The 24,246-nt window shown below is 40.0% G+C and overlaps 1 protein-coding gene across 3 annotated transcripts in view; it reads left to right on the top strand.

Annotated features, from left to right (window-relative positions):
* Positions 1 to 24,246, top strand: part of ezh2 (enhancer of zeste 2 polycomb repressive complex 2 subunit) — a 144,623-nt gene that overhangs the window by 109,247 nt on the left and 11,130 nt on the right. For all 3 annotated transcript variants that reach the window (XM_063044000.1, XM_063044003.1, XM_063044001.1), the window contains exons 11-19: positions 240 to 406; positions 2,406 to 2,500; positions 9,621 to 9,661; positions 9,749 to 9,874; positions 14,703 to 14,881; positions 19,006 to 19,101; positions 22,164 to 22,245; positions 22,342 to 22,422; positions 22,773 to 22,857. In XM_063044000.1, coding sequence (XP_062900070.1) covers positions 240 to 406; positions 2,406 to 2,500; positions 9,621 to 9,661; positions 9,749 to 9,874; positions 14,703 to 14,881; positions 19,006 to 19,101; positions 22,164 to 22,245; positions 22,342 to 22,422; positions 22,773 to 22,857 — 952 coding nt within the window. The remainder of the gene's footprint in view (positions 1 to 239; positions 407 to 2,405; positions 2,501 to 9,620; positions 9,662 to 9,748; positions 9,875 to 14,702; positions 14,882 to 19,005; positions 19,102 to 22,163; positions 22,246 to 22,341; positions 22,423 to 22,772; positions 22,858 to 24,246) is intronic.

A 24,246-nucleotide genomic window follows, 5' to 3' on the forward strand; every position in this document is an offset into this window, starting at 1 on the left:
TACTTTGCTTTTATTCTCCTAATAAACTATAAAATTCAGAAGTATCCTAACTATACTGTATATCTCCATTCAAATTGAATGACTCGATTAATTGCGCCCTAGTTTAATTTAGTATTATGTTAAAGAATTGAATTATATAAGTAGATGTAATGGATATTGAATATATTTAGTTTCTTTTTGCATTCTGACTTTGTTTTCCATTTGAGACGGTTTTGCTAATTATAGGTCATTTCTTTCAGAGGCGAACTCCAGATGTCAAACTCCTATTAAGATGAAGCTCACTTCTGATCTTTCTGATGTAGAGTGGAGTGGAGCTGAAGCCTCCTTATTCAGAGTTCTGCATGGCACTTACTACAATAACTTCTGTGCTATAGCCAAGTTGCTGGGAACCAAAACATGTGGACAGGTGAAATACAGTATATTGGGACTCTAATCAATGTTGGGTACATTTGGTGAAAGAAATAAGTGATTCCGTTCATTTTTTGAGTAATCAAAGCAAATTGCATATATTTATGAAATGCCGATATTTTGAGTAGTTAATCCATTCAAAAATGTTTCTGAGAATGAAAGGCTTATCACGTTGGCCTGCACTTGCTGGAATTTAGAAGAATGAGATGGGATCGCATTGAAACCTACTGAATGTTGAAAGTTCTAGATAGAGTGGATATGGAGGGGATGTTTCCTATAGTGAGGGAGTCTCAGATAAGAGGGCACAACCTCAGAAAAGAAAGATCTGTATTTAGAATGGTGGAATTTCTTTAGCCAGAGGGTGCTGAATCTGGAATTCATTGCTTGAGAAGGCCGGATCATTAAGATTATTTAAGGCGGAAGTTGATAGGTTCTTGATTAGTCAGGGCATGAAAGGTTACAGGGAGAAGGCAAGAGAATAGTGTTGGGAAGGAAATGGATCAGCCATGATCAAATGGCCTAATTCTGCTCCTGTGTCTTATGGTCTTATGGAAAATAAATACAATCCTTGTACAATAAGGATATTCAGTGGACTGATATTCAGCACCAAATGGTTTTGAAAAGTGAACAGATTCTTAATAGAAGCATATTTTAAAAAGTAGCTATATTAAAAATAGTTCTGATTGATTTCTGATGGTTTCAATTTTGACCACATCTGAAACAAAGTTATATTTTTTCCTCATACAGGCACTTGAATTAAATTGACTTTATTACTTGAGTAAAAAATCTTTGTTATGTCTCTGTCTGAATGTGCAATTTATAGTAATTTATAATAAGTAGGATGTACAACAGGATAGTCAATATAACATAGAAATACAATTGTATCAGCATGAGTTGAGCAGTCTGATGGCCTGGTGGAAGGAGCTGGCCTGGAGCCTGTTGGCCCTGGCTTTTATGCTGTGGTACCTTTTCCCAGATGGTAGCAGCTGGAGCAGTTAGTTAGTGGTTGGGGTGACTTGGGTCCCCAATGATCCTTCAGGCCCTTTTTACACACCTGTCTTTGTAAATGTCCTGAATAATGGGAAGTTCACATCTACAGATGTGCTGAGCAGTCCACACCACTCTCTCAAAGTCCTGTGATTGAGGCAAATACAGTTCCCATACCAGGCAGTGATGCAGCCAGGCAGGATGCTCTCAATTGTGCCCCTGTAGAAAGTTCTTAGGATTTGGGGGCCCACACCAAACTTCTTCAACCATCTGAGGTGAAAGAGGCACTGTTGTGCCTCTCTCACCACACAGCCAGTATGTATAGAGCATGTGAGATCCTCGGTGATTATGCCGAGGAACTTAAAGCTGTTCACCCTCTCAACCCCAGATCCATTGCTGTCAATAGGGGCTAGCCTGTCTCCATTGCTCCTGTAATCCACAACCAGCTCCTTTGTTTTTGCGACATTGAGGGAGTTGTTTTCTTGACAGCACTGTGTCAGGGTGATGACTTCTTCTCTGGGCTGCCTCATTATTATTTGAGATGAGGCCAATCAGTGTAGTGTCATCAGCAAATTTAATTAGCAGATTGGAGCTGTGGGTGGTGCCACGGCCATGGATATACCAAGAGTAAAGGAGGGGGCTTAGTACACAGCCCTGAGGGGCAGAGGTGAGGGAGCTCTCTTTTACCACCTGCCAGCGACCTGACAGGAAGTCCTTGAGCCAGCTACATAAGGCAGGGTGAAGGCCAAGGTCTCTGAGCTTCTTGTCGAGCCTGGAGGGAATTATGGTGTCGAGTACTGAACTGTAGTCCAAGAACAGCATTCTCACAGAAGCATCCCTCTTCTTCGGATGTGTAAGGACGGTGTGTAGAGCTGTGACTATTGCATCATCTGTCGATCGGTTGTGTCTGTAGGGGAATTGTAAGGGGTTCAGTATGGGTGTAGAATAGTTGGCTGGAAATGTAATTTGTATCACATTCATTTCTTGACATAAGTTATTGTCTCATTTAGGTATACGAGTTTGCGGTAAAGGAGTCTAATATTATTGCTCGTGTCCCTGCTGAGGATGCTGATACGCCTCCAAGAAAAAAGAAGAGAAAGCATAGGCAAGGATAATTTTTGATATGCATTCTTAACCTTAAAATGAAATGGAGCTTACCTTATTTGCTTGTTTGCTGTGCCAAATTAAACTTACCAATTTATTCTGCAAAAATATTCTGGTTCACAGGTTGAAATGTTCATTTATTATTGAAGCATGTATCCATGTACAGCTCTGAAATTCACCTTTTCAAGATAGCCACAAGACAAAGATGAACATGAAAGTCAACCTCCCCCCATGGCACAAAAAAAATGGTATCCTGATATCCTCAGCCCCCAAAACGCCCCTCACTCAGCACAAAACGTAACAGGAACATTGAAAATCTAGGAATCTGAGATGCAGAGGGACTCGAGAATCTTGCAGAACCACCTAGAAGGTTAACTCGCAGATTGAGTCGGTGGTGAGGAAGGCAAATGCCATGTTAGCATTCATTTCAAGAGGTCTAGAATACAAGAGCAAGGATGTGATGCTGAGACTTTTTAAGGCACTGGTGAGCCCTCACCTTGAGTATTGTGAACAGTTTTGGGCCCCTCATCTTAGAAAAGACGTGCTGGCATTGGAGAGAGTCCACAGGAGGTTTGCAAGGAAGATTCCAGGAATGAAAGGGTTATCATACGAGGAACATTTGATGGCTCTGGGCCTGTACTCGCTGAAATTCAGAAGGATGAGGGGGGATCTCATTGAAACCTTTCGAATGTTGAAAGGCCTAGACAGAGTAGATGTGGAGAGGATGTTTCCCATGGTGGGAGGGTCTAGGACAAGAGGGCACAGCCTCAGGATAGAGGGGCACCCTTTCAAAACAGGGATGCAGAGAAATTTCTTTAGCTAGAGGGTGGTGAATTTGTGGAATTTGTTGCCACATGCAGCTGTGGAGGCCAGATTCTTGGCTGTATTTAAGGCAGAGATTGATTGGTTCTTGATTGGACATAGCATCAAAGGTTACAGGGAGAAGGCCGGGAACTGGAGTTGAGGAGGAGATAGAAGAAAGGATCAGTCATGATTGAATGGCAGAGCAGACTTGATGGGCCAGATGGCTTAATTCTGAATCTATGTCTTATGGTCTAAAAATGCTCAGTGCTGACTACTCCAGTCAATCATCAAAGATTTGCGTATAGTCATAGTCATACTTTATTGATCCCGGGAGAGATTGGTTTTCGTTACAGTTGCACCATAAATAATTAAATAGTAATAAAACCATAAATAATTAAATAGTAATATATAAATTATGCCAGGAAATAAGTCCAGGGCCAGCCTATTGGCTCAGGGTGTCTGACCCTCCAAGGAAGGAGCTGTAAAGTTTGGTGGCCACAGGCAGGAATGACTTCCTATGACGCTCAGTGTTGCATCTCGGTGGAATGAGTCTCTGGCTGAATGTACTCCTGTACCCAACCAGTACATTATGTAGTGGATGGGAGACATTGTCCAAGATGGCATGCAACTTAGACAGCATCCTCTTTTCAGACACCACCGTCAGAGAGTCCAGTTCCATCCCCACCACATCACTGGCCTTACGAATGAGTTTGTTGATTCCATTGGTGTCTGCTACCCTCGGCCTGCTGCCCCAGCACACAACAGCAAACATGATCGCACTGGCCACCACAGACTCGTAGAACATCCTCAGCATCATCCGGCAGATGTTAAAGGACCTCAGTCTCCTCAGAAAATAGAGATGGCTCTGACCCTTCCTGTAGACAGCCTCAGTGTTCTTTGACCAGGCCAGTTTATTGTCGATTCGTATCCCCAGGTATTTGTAATCCTCCACCATGTCCACACGGACCCCCTGGATGGAAACCGGGGTCCACCGGTACCTTAGCTCTCCTCAGGTCTACCACCAGCTCCTTAGTCTTCTTCACATTAAGCTGCAGATAATTCTGCTCACACCATGTGATAAAGTTTCCTACCGTAGCCTTGTACTCAGCCTCATCTCCCCTACTGATGCATCCAACTATGGCAGAGTCATCCGAAAACTTCTGAAGATGACAAGACTCTGTGCAGTAGACTCTGAGATGTAAATGGTGAAGAGAAAGGGAGACAAGACAGTCCCCTGTGAAGCCCCAGTGCTGTTGATCACTCTGCTGGACACACAGTGTTGCAAGCACACGTACTGTACCAGTCAGGTAATCAAGAATCCATGACACCAGGAGAGCATCCACCTGCATCGCTGTCAGCTTCTCCCCCAGCAGAGCAGGGCGGATGGTGTTGAACTCACTGGAGAAGTCAAAAAACATGACCCTCACAGTGCTCGCTGGCTTGTCCAGGTGGGCGTAGACACAGTTCAGCAGGTAGACGATGGCATCCTCAACTCCTAGTCGGGGCTGGTAGGCGAACTGGAGGGGATCCAAGTGTGGCCTGACCAGAGGCCAGAGCAGCTCCAAAACAAGACTCTCCAGGGTCTTCATGATGTGGGAGGTCTATGCCACCGGTCTGTAGTCATTGAGGCCGCTGGGGCGCGGCGTCTTCAGCACAGGGACCCTCCGGAGCCTCAGGCTCAGGTTGAAGATATGGCGAAGTACTCCACATAACTGAGGGGCACAGGCTTTGAGCACCCTGGTACTGACCCCATCCGGTCCTGCAGCCTTGCTTGGGTTGAGACGTTTCAGCTGTCTTCTCACCTGTTCAGCTGTGAAGCCCACCGTGGTGGTTTTGTGCGGGGGAGGGGTATAGTCATGAGAGCAGGGTGGGGGACTGTGAGGAGGGGTAGGAGGGGAGAGTGGAATATGTGTTGGTTGGGGGCCGACAACAGATGACTCGTGGGGGATGGGCATGGGCCACAATGTCAAATCTGTTAAAGAACAGGTTAAGTTTGTTGGCCCTGTCCACACTGCCTTCAGCTCCTCTGTTGCTAGTTTGCCGGAACCCGGCGATGGTCCTCATCCCACTCCAGACCTCTGTCATGTTGTTCTGCTGGAGTTTCCACTCAAGCTTCCTCCTGCACCTGTCTTTAGCCTCCCTGATCCTGGCTTTCAGGTCTCTCTGTATTGCCCTCAGCTCCTATTTCCATCTCTAAACGCCCTCTTTTTAGCATTCAGGGTGTCCTTAATGTCCTTTGTTACCCATGGCTTGTTAATTGAATAACAAAGGACAGTTCTTGTCGGAACATTGCAGTCCACACAGAAGCTGATGTAATCAATGATGCACTCTGTGAGCCCATCAATATCCTCTCCATGTGGCTCACAGAGTGCCTGCCAGTCTGTCACCTCAAAACAACCCTGGAGCGCCTCATAAGCCTCCTCCAACCATTTCCTCACTGTCCTCGAGGTTGCAAGTTTACTCTTCACCAGAGGCACATAGCAGGGTTTTAGATGCACCAGGTTGTGATCTTACCTTCCCAATGGGGGGAGGGAAGAGGAGGTGTATGCATCCTTAACGTTAGCATACATCAAATCCAGAGTCCTCTCCCCTCTGGTTGTACAGCTCACATACTGCGTGAAGTTGGGCAGTGTTCTAGCCATGGTAACATGGTTGAAGTCACCCGAGATGGTACTGAGGGCACTCGGGTGCTGGGTTTGTAATCTGGCTATGACAGTGTAAATGATGTTACACGCCGACGTCGGGTTGGCAGAGGGAGAGCTGTACACAACAACCACAATTGCATGCGAGATTTCCCTTGGCAAATAATATGGCCGGAGTCCAACAGCGAAAAGTTCAATATCCGGGCTACAAACACGTTCCTTGATCGTAATATGACCAGGATTGCACCACCTGTTGTTTACCAGAACATCAAGTCCCCCTCCTTACGCTTACTGCTCTCAGTGCAATTCCGGTCAGCCCGAACGGTCTGGAAGCTCTCTATGGGAACGTTTTGATCGGGTATGTCCTCATGCAGCCACGTTTCAGTAAAACACATGACACTGCTCTCCCGAAATGTTCTCTGACTCCTGACAAGCGCCGTCAATTCGTCCATTTTATTACCCAGCGATCTCACGTTGCCCATGATGAGAGAGAGGAGACACGGCTTATAACTTATCTTCTCCATAAACCTTTGTTGTCTCGACCCGGTCCTCTTCCCTCGCCTTTTTGATCCCCCTCTGCATCCTCTGTGTGTTTTCCTCCAGATTTCAGCAGGGGTGTCCGCTGCTCTGTTGGCTAAACCGGCCGGAATAAGCTCAATCAACTGGTCCCTGGAATAAACAATGCGACCATACTGTTACCACGCTAATGAGACGTGTCCGAATGTAACTATTTCCAGCGCTAAAAAAACAAGGAAAACTCTCTCCACCAGCATGTTAGAAAGGGTGCAGCTTCAACGTGTTACCGTGAGAAACAAAAATACAACAAATAACCTCAGTTAAAAAGTAAGAAATAGACAGAGCAACTGTAACAGACTGCATGCACGACCGGCACATGCGCACCTAGATGTAGAAGTCTAGCAGGCACAATATTCGCAATGCTGCTTCAAGAATGGATCTTTGCCAAGAGAAAATATGAACATGTGGTTATCCACAAATCTCACAGGAGAGTTTCAAAACAGGATTGCTGCAAATCAGCAGTAAAAGCCAACACAAACAAATTGTCATATTCCTACTGTTTCCTTTTATAGCTTGGATTATTTGCAAGATTCAAGAGCTGTAATGCTTATAACCCTACACTGGCTGAGGAAGACTTGGTTCTCAGGCCATTAAACGTTGAGTGTTGGTCAACCTCAAAACAGAACCTATTGTCACAGGCGGTGAGTCATATGTGACACAGTGCTCCTTGCTTATAATTTCATGGATTATCCCATCAGAGAACTAGGCCTAATTGGAAAAAATTCTCAATTGGGTTGTAGATATTGACATCACAATTAAAAAGTTGTAAGCAAGATAGTTGGTTTGTCCAGAATGATTGAAATAATCCAGGGATGTATAGTGGTTATAATTGTCTTCAACCTGTTTCAGTAGTTCAGACCTTAAAATCATTTATCTTGGTCATACGGCTACATTTATAAGGATGATTAATATAGCATTGGAAATTTGTCCTTTATCTAAGATTAAACAGGATTGGGAAAAGGAACTTAATTTGACTTTTATGACGGAGGATTGGATGCGGATTTTGAAGTTGGTTAACTCTTCTTCAACTTGTGCTAGCCATTCATTGATTCAATTCAAAATTGTACATTGTTATCATTTGATGAAGGAATGACTTTCTAAAATCTTTTCTAATGTTGATAGTCATTGTGATAGATGTAAAACTGAGATAGCTTTACTGACATATATGTTTTGGTCTTGTTCTATATTGGAACAGTTCTGGAAGTCGGTTTTTTCAACAATTTCTAAAGCACTTAAAGTTAATCTACAACCTGATAAATTAACTGCTTTTTGGAATAGTTACTCAAAATATTCATGGTATTTCTGTATCTGACCAACATGTTATTGGATTTGTTACATTGATAGCTAGGAGGGCCATTTTGTTGAAATGGAAGGATACATCAGCTCCCACTTTGTCACAATGGTTCTCTCAAGTGATGCTATATCTTAGTTTGGAAGAAGTTAGAAGTCGAACCTTTGAACCTTTATTTGATTTTGAGAAAAGATGGGGCTCATTTGCTCGCTAATTGATATAATTTTTCCACTATCTAATTGTAAATTTTTTAGTATATTTTCTTTTCTTGCTGGCGGTTTGATGTTTATTTTTAGAAGCTTTTTGTGTGACGCATGACTCTGGGGTTGTACACCTAATGGGTTCTTTTTCTCACTTTTCTGCTTAGTTTTTTTTGTTATCACAATTTTTTTTTCAATCTTTAAGATAATGTCTTTTTTGAGACATTGGAAGTGTTGTTACTTCAATGTACTCATGTTATTTTTTCTGTATAATATAACAATAAAAAGATGTGGAAAGAAAGGAAATTTGGTTTAATTGATATTTTGGTTCATAAGAAGCATTTGGCCAAAGAAGTAATCATTTAAATGGTCTGAACTTGCCATATTTTACTTGTAAATTTATTTTCAAAGTACACGTATGTCATCATACACAATCCTGAGAGTAATTTTCTTGTGGGCAAGCACCCCAAATATAAGAAACTCAATAGAATCAATGAAAGGCCTTACCCAGTAGGACAGACAAACAACCAATATCCAAAAGGCAACAAACTGTGCAAGTACAAAAAGAAGAAATAATAAATGAATAAACAATAAATATCAAGAACATAGGTGACGAGTCTTTGAGAATGTGTCCATAGGTTGTGGGAACAGTGTAGTGATGAGGTGAGTGAAGTTATCTCCTCTGGTTCAGGAGCCTGATGTTGAGGGGTATCACCAGTTTCTGAACCTGGTGGTGTGGGTTCTGGGGCTGCTGTACTATCGTCCTGATGGCAACAGCAAGAGGAGACCGTGGCCTGGTTGGCGGGTGTTCTCGATGGACATAACTCAGTATTTGATCAGTCCTTTCACTCAGAATCAAAGTTTGCAAGTTTTACTTCAAAGATGTGAACACCAAAATCTAGGCTGTCAGGCCATTCTGAGGTGATATCTTTTGGTTGAACAATAAACTGAATTTCCTCACCCTCCCTGGAAGACACAAAGCACTATTTTGAAGCAAAGCAACAATCATTCCCCCCCACCCCAAGGTTTTTGTCGATATTTACTCTTTAATAAGTATCTTTTAAAATCATATCATCTGGTCGGTAATCATACAGTGATAATTGGAACCTTTTTTTTCTGCATCTACATGTATAGTATTTAGAAAACTTAACTGGCTGTAAAAGTATTTTAGTTATGTGATGTTTCTGTATAATTGCAATGCTTTTGCTTTCCTCTGACTATTTTTCTTCACAGGCAATTAACAACCTGCTTTTTAGTTCAGATCTTTTGTATGGTTTGGGATTTAACTAAGTCCTCTAAAATGGGATATTTTAACATTGAAAATTGCATTTACTTTTCAAAGGTTTTTTTTAAACGGCTGAGCATTTCCTGGAACTATTTTATCAAATATTATAGTGCCTTAGTTTTGTGTGGATGGAACCATAGGCACTTGCAAATATAGAAAATTGCTTTTCATTTTGGTGAAGAACCTTGGAAAACTTGTCCTTTACGTTTACTCATCTGAATAGCAGAATGTCACATGTCTGAGATGGGATAAAATGGGATGGTATTTACGATACGGTTTTTGTTAAATATTACTACCTAATCATGATTTTCTACTTATTTCAGATTGTGGGCAGCACACTGTAGAAAAATACAACTGAAAAAAGGTTGGTAATTAATTTGAATCATTAAAGTATGACATTCTGTATAAAAAGACTCAGTTTGCTGATTCTTATTTTGGTTCTTTTACCTAGATGGTTCATCCAATCATGTTTACAACTACCAGCCTTGTGATCACCCACGTCAGCCCTGTGACAGCTCCTGTCCTTGTGTCATGGCTCAAAACTTCTGTGAAAAGTTCTGTCAGTGCAGCTCTGAATGTAGGTATAATGTATAATGTACAGCAATGATGTCATTTTGGAGGGGAGTTTATTGAGTTTTCTCCCCACCAAATCCATCTTGATTATGTATTCCATGGCTAGGCAAAATGACGTTTTGACTGTTACCATCCAAGTTATTCGAGCATAACAATTTCTATTATTGCCTGGACACCACACCACCATTTTAAGTGACCCTATGGTGGTTTTGATTTTAGTTCTGAAATATTTAAAGCTGTGCCATTATTAAAACATTGATACTTAGTAATTTGCAATGTCATGTCTATATTGACTCTTCACTGCAGGAGCCAACTGATTTGACCATCTATTCATACATCTGACTTTGCTGCAGAGACCAGAGATGGTATTGTACAATAGCCATCTTGAAATAACTGACTGTTGCTGTAATGACGTTTGTGTTCAAACACCTGACCAAATTGGCTTTAGCATATAGACTTGAAAGGAGAAAACACGGCAGTTTATTTCTGTTGTCAATGCTAAAGTTTCAACGCTGTTGGATTTCTCTAAGCAACTAACTTAGCCACTGATCAGTACAGGGTTAAAGTGACCTGCTATTAGAGGAGCATAATTTTATGATTGTTCCTTTCGCTGGTGTTGCAGCTCACATGATGTCGAAGGTTATCTGGTTTCAGGGTACTTTTTTTTGCCTTATTTATAGTTGTACCTTTGATGTTGCACCATAACTATGAGGCATGGTTCTCCTTTTTTTTTACTACTACCCAGCTTATTACAAATGCTATTGCTCCTATATTCGGTTTTTCTTGCCTCCTCCTGCTAGGTCATTGCCACAGTTCAATTGTAGACACGAGAGAGATGATTGACCACTATGATGGGCGAATTATCTGTGTGCATGATCCATGCCAGAAGCATGTAGTCCACAGAACTGTGAAGACTGCAGCATAGGCTTGCAGAGATTATATTTGAATGGGTAGTAGATCCTTTCTAGACAAATGTAAGGGATCTGATATTCTTTCTGTAAACTAATATAGCACAGGAACTGGCCCTTTGGTCCATGATATCTGTGCTAACCTTAAGACATAGGAGCAGAATTGGACTATTCCGCTCCTATGTTCCATTATTTGAACATGGCTTTATTTTTCCCGCTCAACCCCAATCTCCTGTTTTCTCCCAATAACCTTTGGCACCCTTACTATTCAATAATTTATAACCTCTGCTTTAAATATACTCACCGTCTTGGTCTCCACAGCCGTATATGACAATGAATTCCACAGATTCAGAACCCTCTGGCTAAAGAAATTTTCCCTCATCTGTTCTAAAGGAACATCCTTCTATTTTGTGGCAAGATGGGTGGTGTTATGGATAGAAGACTGGCAAAAAATATAATGGGATATAGATCAGTTGCAGATGTGGGCAGAGAAATAGCAGGATGGAGTTTAACCCAGTTGAATGTTAAATATTGCACCTTGGGGGAGTCAGATGCAAATAGTACCCTGTTAAATGCAAGATCCTTAAAAGTGTTGATGAGCAGAGGGATGTTGGGGTCCAAGTTCATAGCTCCCTGAAAGTGGTTAATAAGGCATATGGCATGCTTACCTTTACTAGTCAAGACTTTAGATCCAAAAGTCAGGAAGTTATGTTGCAGCTTTATAAAATTCTAGTTGGGTCGCATCTGGTCAACCCATTATAGGAAGGATGTCAAGACTTTGGAGAGGGCGTAGAAGAGGTTTACCGGGATGTTGCCTGGTTTAGAGGGCATATGCTACAATGGGAGGTTAGGTTGTTTTCTCTGGAAGATGATAGGATTTGATTGAGATTTATATATGTGAGAGGCATAGATAGAGCAGGCAGACTATTATTGAAATGTCTAATTAGAGGGCATGCATTTAAGGTAAGAGGGTAAGTTCAAAGAAGATTTGAGAAGTAAGTATGTTTTGTACATAGAGTGTTGGGTGTCTGGAATGCACTGCCTGGGGTGCTGGTAGAAACAGAGACTTCAGAGACTTTTAAGGCATATTTAGCTAGGCATGTAAATGTGAGGGAAATGGACATTCTGTAGGCAGAAGAGATTAGTTACACTGTTTGTGTAATGTAATGTAATAAATAATAAATGTAACTAATTACATTTTTTTACCTTTGGCCCACAATGTTACACTGAATCAATTAAATCATTTAAATGCTGATTTAATTGATTCAGTGTAACATTGTGGGCCAAAGGCCTGATCGCAAGTTATATGTTAAGTATGTCAAAAAAAGGTGAAAGAAAGAATTCCAGGCCTGGGAAGGGATTAGAGGGACTGATACTATTGCTAGTGTGATTAAATTCAGGAATATCAAGCCAGAATTGGAGGAGTTAAGAGATCGTTAAGGGTAGCAAGAGTAGAAGAGGTTGTGGAGTGTTTTCGGTATGAGGATTTTTATCTAGGGTCGTAGTGTAGGGCAGCAAGTCTTTGGAATTCTTCTTCAAAGAGCAGAGTTATTGATTATTGTTTAGACAAATTGAAGTACTTTTTTTTGAAAAGCAAGTTTGGTGAGAGCTTACTGTGGTTAGAAGGGTGAGTGAGTTGAGGTTGCAGTCAGATCAGGCATAATTGTATGGAATGGTCAAGTAGACTTGAGAGGCCTAGGTGGCCAACTCCTCCTAAAAATACATGCAAAGTAACATAGTCAAAGTACTGTTTAATATTATTAAACTTTGTATTGTTAATGGGTATATACTTTTAACAGCAAAATAGTAAATGTACTCTACGTATAATGTGCCTTTCTATGAAAAATCTTTAGCAACACAGCAGATTTTATATTTGACTTCGAATGAGTGGTTCAGTACAAAGATTCCCAAACTGCTAACTGCACCCTTCTACATGCACTCCATCCCACCAGCTTGGAAACTTTAGTCTGAAGCAGAGTTTTACTAACTTGACAAATACTAAACGAAGTATTTTGTCAAATATCATGCTGACCTGGAGGTTCAAATTTCCAACCAGTTTCAATCCACGTACTTCATTCATTGAACATGTTCATAGTCAATCTTCTGTATACTTAGATCTTGTGATCTTAATTGCACTCTGTGCCCTCTTATGAACATAATGAAACAGACTTTTTTCTTGTCCTATGTTCTTTATCTCAACATATCATTGCCATCACCTTCTGTGGGCATGCTTTGCTGTGGTTTTCTTGGCATGGGCTACTCACAGAACAGCAGAATCACTTTTGATAGCTACTTCTCATTGGTAGCAATATTACTGTGGTGGAGTAATGGAATAATTGAATATCTTTGATACTATCAGTTAAACTTTGGATATTTACAAAGATGGGTAAAACATTTTTGTTGCATTTTTAAAAATGACAAAAATTAGTCAATTTAAATAATTGAAATTAAGATTAAAACATTGCCGGGGAAAGGTTAGTAGGTTGTTTGAATGAATAGGGGCTATTAACTGCCAATGTAGTTTGATGGCTCTAGGCTTGTACTCACTGGAGTTTAGAAGTATTCGGGGAGGGGGTGGAAAATCCCATTGAAATCTATTGAATATTGAAAGGACTAGAGTACATGTGGAGGAGATGTTTCCCTTGGTGGGGGAGTGTAGGACCACAGGGCACATCCTCAGAATATAAAGGCATCCCTTTAGGACAGAGGTGGTGAGGTGAATCCTTGGAACTTATTGCCACAGACAACTGTGGAGGCCAAGTCATTGGGTATTTTTAAAGCAGTGGTTGATAGATTCTTGATTAGTAAGGGTGTCAGAGATTACAGGGAGAAGGCCGGAGAATAGAGTTGAGATAGATTATAAAGCAGCAATGATCAAAGAGCAGACTCGATGGGCTGAATGACCTCATTCTGCTCCTATGTCATATGGTCTTATGGCATCTTCTATTCTCTGTCATTTAACCCAGTGGAAACTCACATCCTGTGAATGTGGCAGACAATTGTTGTCTCAAAAAAAAACAACTTATCTGTCGGCAGTATGAAGGCAGCCACAAATGCAGGCAGCAGATGTAAGGTATTACCAATAAGATATCTGAAAGGTTAACTGGGCAATATCCATCTTTAACAATGGCTAAGGGGCAGAAAAAATACTATATTTCCAAAGGGGTTCCTAAGGTTGTCATAGCTGGGGAGGTAGTGAGGATCAGCTTCCACTACCTATTAAGTGTTCCCAATGGCATGCGTCTCAAATAGCCTCTGCTAATCAAGTCTAGTTCCTGGTCTTCATATGTGGCCTAGACACTAAGCCCAGCAGAACTATTTCTACTAACAGGGAGAAGGGGCGAAGGCAAATTACTGGCATCTTAAAATCAGTCACTTTGGGCTCGTCAGCTGTCAGATATTCAATCGGCAGCTATTCACTAATAATAGATCTACAGAAGGGTGTACTTGTTTGCAAAAGTGTAACTGTCACAATCAATATACCGAATTTTTGACACGGTACAAGTAGGGTGCATTGCTGTAAACTGTATGTGTTGGCACAGTCTTAGCCAGCTTTTAATGTGCAGTTCTGACTGCTAAATCATAAAGTACTTTTTTAATGTACTAAATAATTTCTCTTCAATGTATCAGGCTAATATTTTAAGATAGAAAAAGAAACTAGATACCACTATTTCTTATTATTCGAACCATTTATTAACTGTTATCCTATGAAAGTTTGTTGAGGTCAACCTATTGCAGGATTTGCATTCATATGTTATACAAGTAGGAGCAGAGAAGCAAATCCTGTACTTAATTGGAGTTAACCATTTATGTTCAAACCGAAGGTGAGCATGTATAGTGAAGTTTTAACATAGGATATATTGATCTTGATTAGTTTTAAATTCCACAGCAAAAAGTTAACTCAGCTACATCTTTTTCTTTTAGGTCAGAACAGATTTCCCGGTTGTCGTTGCAAGGCACAATGTAACACCAAGCAATGTCCTTGTTACCTTGCTGTACGTGAGTGTGATCCTGACTTGTGTCAGACCTGTGGAGCTGCTGATCATTGGGATAGTAAGAATGTGTCCTGCAAAAACTGCAGCATCCAGAGGGGATCCAAAAAGGTGATAATTAAACGTTTGTCATTTATCTCCTACTAAACTAAAATGCTGTATTATTTCATTAGCTTAAGCAGAATTAAATTCCAACTTTTAATGCAGACCTTAGTTCAGAATTGGGAATTGGGTATATTTTAATATACTGTTGAAAAGACCAGGGGTTAACAAAGCATTGGGTATTGAAGTAAGGTCTTTCATATGATCCCTCCTATAGGCTGATGCAGGTTAAGATGTCTAGGATCCACAGTCATTTCATAGTTTTCATTTAGAATTTGGATGCGTAAAGAAGACAGGGTAGTAATGGAGGGTTTTATTCTGACTCGGTATCCATGACCTGTGGTGTTCTACAGGGATTGGTGCTGGTACTTACAGTTGCAAGAAAAAGTTTGTTATCTCTTTGCTATTATCTGTTTTTCTGCATTAATTACGCATAAAATATGGTCTGATCTTCATCTAAGTCACAATAATAGACAAACACAATCTGCCTAAAATAACACAAACAATTGTACTACTACTTTTCAATACTGATACACCATTTAAACAAACACAGTTGTGGTTCAAAAAAGTGTGTGAACTTCTGGGGTAATGCCTTCTATAAAAGCTATTTGGAGCCAGGTGTTCAATCAATGAGATGAGATTGGAGGTGTCCTGGCCTATAAAAAAGACACAAAGTCAGGTTACTGACAGAGTCTGCTCATGCCTTGATCAAAACAACTTTCAAAGGACGTTAGAAGAAGAATTGTAGAGATGCATGAAGCTGGAAAAGGATACAGAAGCATTTCAAAAGACCTGAGCGTACTATTGCTACTCTTCTTAGGTGTGAGTGTCCTGCAAGGATCACACCAAGAGCACAACAAGCAATACTGAAGGAGGTGAAAAAGAACCCAAGGTAACAGCAAAAGACCTGCTAAAATCTCTAGAACTTACTAAGGTCTCTGTTCATGTATCCAGTATAAGAAGAACACTGAACAAGAATTGTGTTCATGGAAGAACACCACGAAGGAAACCACTGCTCCCCAAAAAAAAACATTACTGCACATCTCAAGTTTGCATAGACCACGTGGATGTTTCACAATGCTTGTGGGACAATTTTCTGTGGACAGATGAGATGAAAGATGAACTTTTTGGCAGAAATGCACACTGCTATGTTTGGAGGAAAAAGGGCACTGCACACCAACACCAAAACCTCAACCCAACTGTGAAGCATGATGGAAGGAGCATCATTGTTTAGGGCTGCTTTGCTGCCTCAGTGCCTGGACAGTTTGCAATTGTTGAGGGAACAATGAATTCAACATTGTATCTATAACATTGTATTTTATAGGAAATGTCAGGGTAGTGGTCTGTCGGCTGAAGCTTAATAGAAGTTGGATGATGGAACAAGACAATGATCCAAAACACAAGAGTAGGTCAACAACAGGATGGTTTAAAAAGAAAATCTGTGTTTTGGAATGGCTAAATCAGAGTCCAGACCTTAACCACTTTGAAATGGTGTGGCATGACCTGGGGCTGTTCCTGCAAGTTATCCAAGAAATAATGATGAACTGAAACAGTTTTGTCTGAAGGAATGGTCTAAAATTCCTACTCGCTGTTGGGCAGGTCTGATCAGCAGCTACAGGAAACATTTTGTGGAAGTTATTGCTGTTAAAGGAGGCTCTACCGGTTATTAAATACAAGAGTTCACAAACTTTTTCTAGCCTGGACTGTGAATGATTAAAAATGTGTTCAGTAATACCATTGAAAAGTACATTTTTTTGTGTGTTATTAGTTTAGGGAGATTGTGTTTGTCTATTATTGTGACTTAGATGATCAGACCATATTTTATGGGTAATTAATACAAAAATAAACAGATAATTGCAAAGGGGTAACAAACTTTTTCTTGCAACTGAATGTTATTTTGTATACACATGACTTGGATAAAAATGTAGTTGGTGGATAGAAGGTGCACGTGAAACAATGATAGGAATTGTCGACAATGTAGAGGCTTGTCAAGTAACGTAGATCATTTGCAGATTTGAGTGAAGAAATGACATTTGGAGTTTAATCTGAGTGAATGTGAGGTGTTACGCTTTGGGAGGCCTAATGTAAGGGGACCCTTAAAGTATTGATGTACAGAGAGATCTTGAGGTCCACGTGCATAGCTCACTGAAAGTAGATGGGGGGTGGGGTGTTAAGAGTGCTTACCTTTATTTGTCAAGTCATTGAGTACAGGAGTTAGGAGGTCATGTTGCAGCTGTATAAAACTTCGGTTAGGCCATTCTTGGAGTGTTGTGTGCAATTATGGCCACCACGTTACATGAAGATGTGGAGGCTTTGAAGAGGATGCGGAACTGGTTTACTAGGATGTGGCTCGGGGTAGATGATATGAACTACAAGGAGAGGTTGGATAAAAGTTTGGCTGTTTCTGGAGCATTGACGGCTGAGGGGAGAACTGATAGAAGTTCATACGATTGAGAGGTGTAAATAGGCTGGACAGTCAGAATCTTTGAAATGTCAATTACTTGAGAGCAGGCAGTGAAGGAAAGGGGTGGTGAAAGTTTAAAGGAAATGTACAGGGTGATTTTTTTTTCACAGAGGTAAATGCATGGAACGGAGAATGGTGGAAGCAGATACAATAGTGGAGCTTAAAAAGTTGAACTTAAGAGGCGTAGACCCAGTATCTGAATCACCAAGGCATTGAAGGCTACATACTAAATGTGGGGAATTGGGATAAGCATATATATGTGGGATTGTGGACATGGACAAGGTGGGCCGCAGGGTTCTATCTAAGATTTAATGAAAGAATGAATGATATCAACCAAACCCTCACCCTTTTCAATTTTTATTAATTACAGTCAGCATAGTATTTATGTGTATGGTTTTCTTGTGCAATCCTCAGAATTGCTGGACATTTTAAATCATCTTGAAGGTCACACAAATTGCAGATGACTTTAAAGTAGGTGGTATTGTCAACAGTGAAGGTTATCAGGAATTACAGCAAGATCTTGATCAGGCTGGGTAAGTGGGCTGAGGACTAACAAATAGAATTTAATTCACTTAAGTGCTAGATGTTGTAGTTTGGTAAATCGAACAAAATAGGACTTGTGCAGTGAATGGTAGAGTCCTAGGGACTGTTGTAGAACAGAAGAATCTAGGAGTGCAAGTACACAGTTTCCTGAAAGTAGCAAAAACAGGTAGAAAAGATGGTGAAGAAAGCTTTTGCAACACTGGCCAGTCAGGGCACTGAGTCTAGTTGTTGGGATATTATGTTGTGCTTTTACAATACATTGGTGAGACCTCACTTGGGGTGCCACGTTTGGGTTTTGTCACCCTGCTATAGGATAGATGCCATTAGGCTTAAAAAAAAGTGCAGTAAGTATTTACAAGGATGTTGCCAGGACTTGAAAGGGCTTGCTTATAGGGAGGGACTGGGGAGGCTGTGACTTTATTCATTGGAGCATCGAGATGGAGGGTTTTTTTAAAATGAGGGGCATAGATGTGAATGCATTAATTTTTTTTCTCATGGTTGGGGAATTGTGAACAAGAGGGCACAGGTTTTAGACGGGGGGATAAATTAATGGGGACATGAGAGACAACTTCTTCCACACAGGGTGGTACCTATGTTGAATGCCAGAGGAAGAGGTTGAGGCAAGTACAATAACAACATATAAAAGACATTAAGAAAGGTTGAAGCATCGGTTCCCGACCTTTTTTATGCCGTGGACGAACACCATTTTGCAAGGGGTCCATGGATCCCAGGTTGGGAAACCTTGGGTTAGGGAAACATGAGTCAACGATGGCCAAAAGGGATTAGCTTAGGTCGGCATGGACAAGGAGGGCAGAAGAATATGCTTCCTTGATGTGTGAAATGAAATGATTTGAGAGCAAGTACAAATTATTTTGTTGGCTGGAATTGACATGCTTTTTGTTACAATGAACAAAGCTTTGTAAGTTGGTTCCATTCTTGAAGAATGGGTATTAAAATGGAGTATGTGCAAAGTCCTAAATCCCATGAAAAGAGTTTCTCTGTTTTTATCCTAGTAATCTTTTTCTTTGTCAGTTTAATTTTGTTGGGGTATGGGGTAAGGGTCAGCAACTGAAATCTTCCGTGATTATTACCTCTTGTAATGTTAATTCTGCTTTCTACATAACAGCATTTACTGCTTGCTCCATCTGATGTGGCAGGATGGGGCATCTTCATCAAAGAACCAGTACAGAAAAATGAATTCATCTCTGAATATTGTGGAGAGGTTAGTCAAAAATAACTTCTATTAACAATGGTGTATTGGATGAATGGTAAAAACGTGTTGTTTGCACAGCATGTCGCCTTGATTTGTAATTGCAAGTAACTTCAGACTTCCTAGTCCATTTTAAAATAGACTTGATTCAGAGTGGTGCAAGGTATATCCAGCAGTCTTTATTTAGCATAGCGGGGGTGTTACTGTTTAAGGCTACATTCTTATCCTTTTAAGATTTGTAATCCATATTTGAGCTAGATTTTGTATTTTTTTGGAGATTTATTGTTCAGTGGTATGTGTTGTTTTGGATATAAAAATGCTACAAATGTCAAAATAATGGAGCAAGATGTCTGCAATTGGTTACATATTAATGTTAACAGATTAAGTAGAGATTTAGCCAAGCATAAATAATGAAATGAATCACATGGACATACCCATGTGATCTCTTTGAACACTATAATAATGCTCATAGAATGGACAGATACGTAGCGGGTACAGCTTAATGTAGACGAGGACAAAAAAAAACTTATCTTAAATGATTAAACTTTAAAGGACGTTATACCCTGAAGCATAGGAAACGGGGCGGGGGGGCGGGATTTGATAGATGTATACAAAATTATGGAGGTATGGATAGGGTAAATGCAAACAGGCTTTTTCCACTGAGGTTGGGTGAGACTATAACTAGAGGTGAAGGGCAAAAGGTGAAATGTTGAAGGAGAACATGAAGGGGATCTTCACTCAATGGGGGGAGGCATAGAACAAGCTGCCAGAGGGAAATGATGAATGCAGGTTCAATTTCAACATTTGAGAGAAATTTGGATTAGTACATGGATGGGAGGGGTATGGTGGGCTGTGGGCTGTGGTCTGGATGCAGGTCAATGGGACTAGGCAGATTAATTGGCATTTACTAGTTGGGCTGAAAGGCCTGTTTCTGTGCTGTGCTGTTTTATGACTACAGAAGGACAAATAGTTCCAGCAGTTTGGTGAAGGTGGTGGAACCGAAGTTAGAAGAAAATCATAATACAAATTGTATTTAGCAGATGATTGAATTCAGACTGAAATAAATATCTGAATTGGCCAGAGCTGCTAATGCTCATAATTTGTCAGATGAAGCTCACAGCAATTTCTGGTTTCACTGCAGATTTCAACTGTTAAATTAATGTTTTAGACAGTAACTAGCAGAAAGTGGCATAATATAGACAATACAAAAAAATTGGCTATGTAGTAACAATGAGAAAAATTGCAATCGAATTTAAGATGTTCTGTTTAGTTGGGTTGTAAAATGATGAATAGAATTTATTCTAGAAAAGTGTCAGCTAATGCATTTTGGAGTGAAAAGGCAAGATATTGGGTTAAAAACCCCTAGAATAAATAGATAAAGGTCATGCACTGTTCAGTAAAGTGAATTAAACAGCTTTACGTCATTAGAATGTAAAGAGCAGAGAGTTTATGCTATAGTTAGACCAGTTTTTTGAACAGTGCATAAAGTTCTTGTCAGCTCATTACAGGATAGATGAGATTGCTCTAGAAAAGATGTGGGGGATTGAAAGAATTTTGCTAGAACTGTAAAGTTGTAGCTTTGAGGAAAGGTTGAGTAAGCAGGGTTTGTTTTTGAAAAAGAGAAGACTATAGGCTGATTTATACTTGTGCGTCAAGCTTGCACCGTAGCCTACGCAAGTGGGCAACGCCGTTGTGAGCATTTATACTTATGCGTTGGGTGTGTCTGCATCGCTCTGCAATTTGCGCACGTAACGCTTGTGCACACTCCTGCCTGTGCAAGGCTTCATGGTCATGGCAGTCTTTCTCGGGGTAAACAAGTTTAAAACGAGCGTCTTTTTTTCGTAAGAGCGAAATGTTTCCTCCATAATTTCGGAGGGCTGTAAAGCTTTATGGAAAGCATTGGAGCCAGAGTTCCTTCCCTACCCTTCAGTTGCCCATTGGGGAGCTATTGCAGCGTAGGAGGAAATGCGATGCTACGAAGCGGACCAATCACTGTTGTTGCGGTCTGCGTTGCCGCGATGCGTAGTTACATTTTGGGAGAGGTGCGCGTCAGGCTACGACGTAGGGATCCACATAGGCACTGCGTAGGGTTTGTGGCTACGCCGTACCTACAGTGTCAATTTGACGTAGAAGAATAAATCAGCCTGAAGGGGGCATGTAATTGAGATGTATAAAATAGAGTTGGCCAGATACCTAGGAAGAATTTTGAGGTTTTGAGAAATAGAAGGGAGTTATGGGAGGAAAGAAAATAAAGCTTTAAGTTTTGGAATTGTTTTCTTTTTGAGGAGGCACGTATAGCTTTTTACTGTATATGTATGTGGTAAGGTAGGTTTGAAATTAAAAAAATGCTAGGGATATCTAACTCAGGAAGAATATGTATCGAAAGAATGAGCTAATTACCCCTAGATTTTACAGTATTCTGAGTAATTTTCACAGCTAAGTGTTTTAAAAAATGTTTTGTTGGTATTAGCAATGATAATCCTTCAGAAGGCTGGAAAGCTGAAAAAATATAAATATCTTTTGCTTGCTTAAAATCTAAATCTAGTATTTATTACTGTCAGAATATTACGTTCTAATCTCATCCTAATTAATTTTAAAATTCTGCAATCCAGCTATCTATATTGCCAAAATCATACAAAAGTGAAAAAATACTGTTGTTTCAGAAGCTTAAAATTTGGGCATGAATCGGTGTGTCTTGAGGTTTTATTTGATGCCTTTTCAGGTTCTATTTTGCCTCTTTTGTGCTTTCTATTGCCAGTTTAATAAAGCAACAAAAATTTTTTCCTTCTCTGCCTCTTCAGAAATGAAGTCCAAAAAATAAACAATCAGTATTTGATTGGTAGCAGTCTAGAAATAGTCGGCATGGTCCAACATATTACCCAGACCTTTTCCAAAAGTAAAGCTGAGAAATGCTTCTGCATTGTGATAGAACTTTGGAACTCTTCAACAAATTTTGCTAGCCCAATTATTAATATTTAAGTCTAAGGCTGCTCGATACATATGTTAACACAGTGCATTGGCATTTGTTGTGAGGGTTTCTCTGTTTCACTATCTCAATTATTAATCATTTTCAGATTATATCTCAGGATGAAGCTGATCGCCGTGGCAAAGTTTATGACAAATATATGTGCAGCTTCCTCTTTAACCTGAATAATGGTATGAATATTCTCAATTCAGACAAAATCTGTAAATAAAAGTCACATATGTTAAGTGTACTTACAAATATAACCCTAATTCTTCTTTTGTTTCCAGACTTTGTTGTTGATGCAACACGCAAAGGTAACAAAATACGTTTTGCAAACCATTCTGTCAATCCCAACTGTTATGCCAAAGGTAAATACCACTTTGCTTTTTGGACTTACCACTTTTTTGCAAATTAATGGGAACCATAACAGTTTACACCTGTAATCTATCTGTGTCTCCCAACGTAAAGACCTCAAATAGGTCACTGGTATAAAAATAATTGTATTGTGATTCTTTATTGTTGATTGTTCGAAAATAAAAAGGTCAACCTGCTTAAACCAAGTTTAATAAAATTAGGCATAATTGAGATAATAGTTAGATGAGAAATTACCAGGTTTGTATTTGTCTATAGACTGTCCATGAAGAAAGTTTGAGTAGAATTTGCTTGAAGTTATGCCACTTAAATATATATATATTTTATTTTCTCCTTTGATATTTAGTAATGATGGTTAATGGAGACCATCGAATAGGCATATTTGCCAAAAGAGCAATCCAAACTGGCGAGGAGTTGTTCTTCGATTACAGGTATGAGCAGGATGAACTTCTAGATGAAGTGTACTTTTGAATAATGTTTCTTTTAAATTCAGTTATACTTACATTGTTACACATTCCAAAATTTTGAATTTGTATAAAATTTAGTTTCTTACTACACAATGAGTAACATTGTTATGGTTATGAGTACAAAAATGCTGGTTACTTCTGAAGGCACTTCTTAGCTAAATAAAAACTGCCCGTAAAGAAAATATTCATATCCTGGTACTAATGCTGGCCATTAGCAGAATAGCTTGTTGCTGTGGTGACAATGGGACATAAAATCCTGTTTAAGGGCTGGTGGCCTGAATAATTCAAAACTGACTTTCATTCAAAATGGTCAAGCCTTGATAATACATCATGTTTCACTGTCATCTGTAACAACTAGAACATAGAACAGCACAGCACAATGCAGTGCAAAGCCCCTCAGCTCACAATATTGAGCTAAATCAATTAAATTAGAAATCAAATGACTAATTAATCTATTGTGCCTACACAATCTTTATAACCTTCCATATTCTTCATATTCATCTCCCTATCTAAACACCTCTTAAAAGTCTCTAATGTTTCTGCCTCTTCTGCCACACCAAGCAGCATATTCCAGGCACCCATCACTCTCCAAGTTAAAAAAAAAACTTGCTCCTCACAACCCCCCTCTAAGTTTCCCTAGCATTGGCATAAAACGCACCAGTATTTTGTCTCCTGGGTTATCCCTGGTAGTCCTGAATAACTGAACATTAGCTACTTGCCAGTCCTTTAAGAGACCCAATACTACCTCTTTTTTTTAAGATCTCAAAACACCCTAGTATGCCAATACAATTGGCACTTATCTCCCTATCCTCTACATCCTTCTCCTTGGTAAATGCTGATGTAAAAGTACTCATTAAGGACCTTGCCCACATTTTCTGCATCCCCTTTATCCTTGAGTGGGCCTACCCTCTCCCTCTTAATGCATGTATAAAATACTTTGGGATTTTCTTCAATCCTACTATCCAAGGAATTTTTATGGCCTCTCCTGGCTTTCCTGATTCCTTTGAGTTCTTTTCTGGCTTCTTTATAATCCTCAAAACTCTGTTTGATTCTAGCTTCCTAAATCCCACATCTTACAGGAGGGGCATTTCACTGCCTTAATTATTATCCTGACTATACTTTGTTGAACCTTTGACCTAAATTTCTCAAGCTTATGTTCCAAAACGAAATAAATGATTCCAAAAGACCGGGCACCTTTGGACTTTGCCCGTTGAGCCAAAACTTTCCACTCTTGAAACTTGGAAGCATAAATGTGTGGGGTTCTGCGTAGATACGTTCCAATGAGATGGAAAGGGTACAGGAACCGTGGTGTACAAAGGCTGTTGTAAATCTAGTCAAGAAGAGCTTACAAAA

Source organism: Mobula hypostoma, chromosome 3 (genome assembly GCF_963921235.1).
Source record: "Mobula hypostoma chromosome 3, sMobHyp1.1, whole genome shotgun sequence".
Lineage (NCBI taxonomy): Eukaryota > Metazoa > Chordata > Chondrichthyes > Myliobatiformes > Myliobatidae > Mobula > Mobula hypostoma.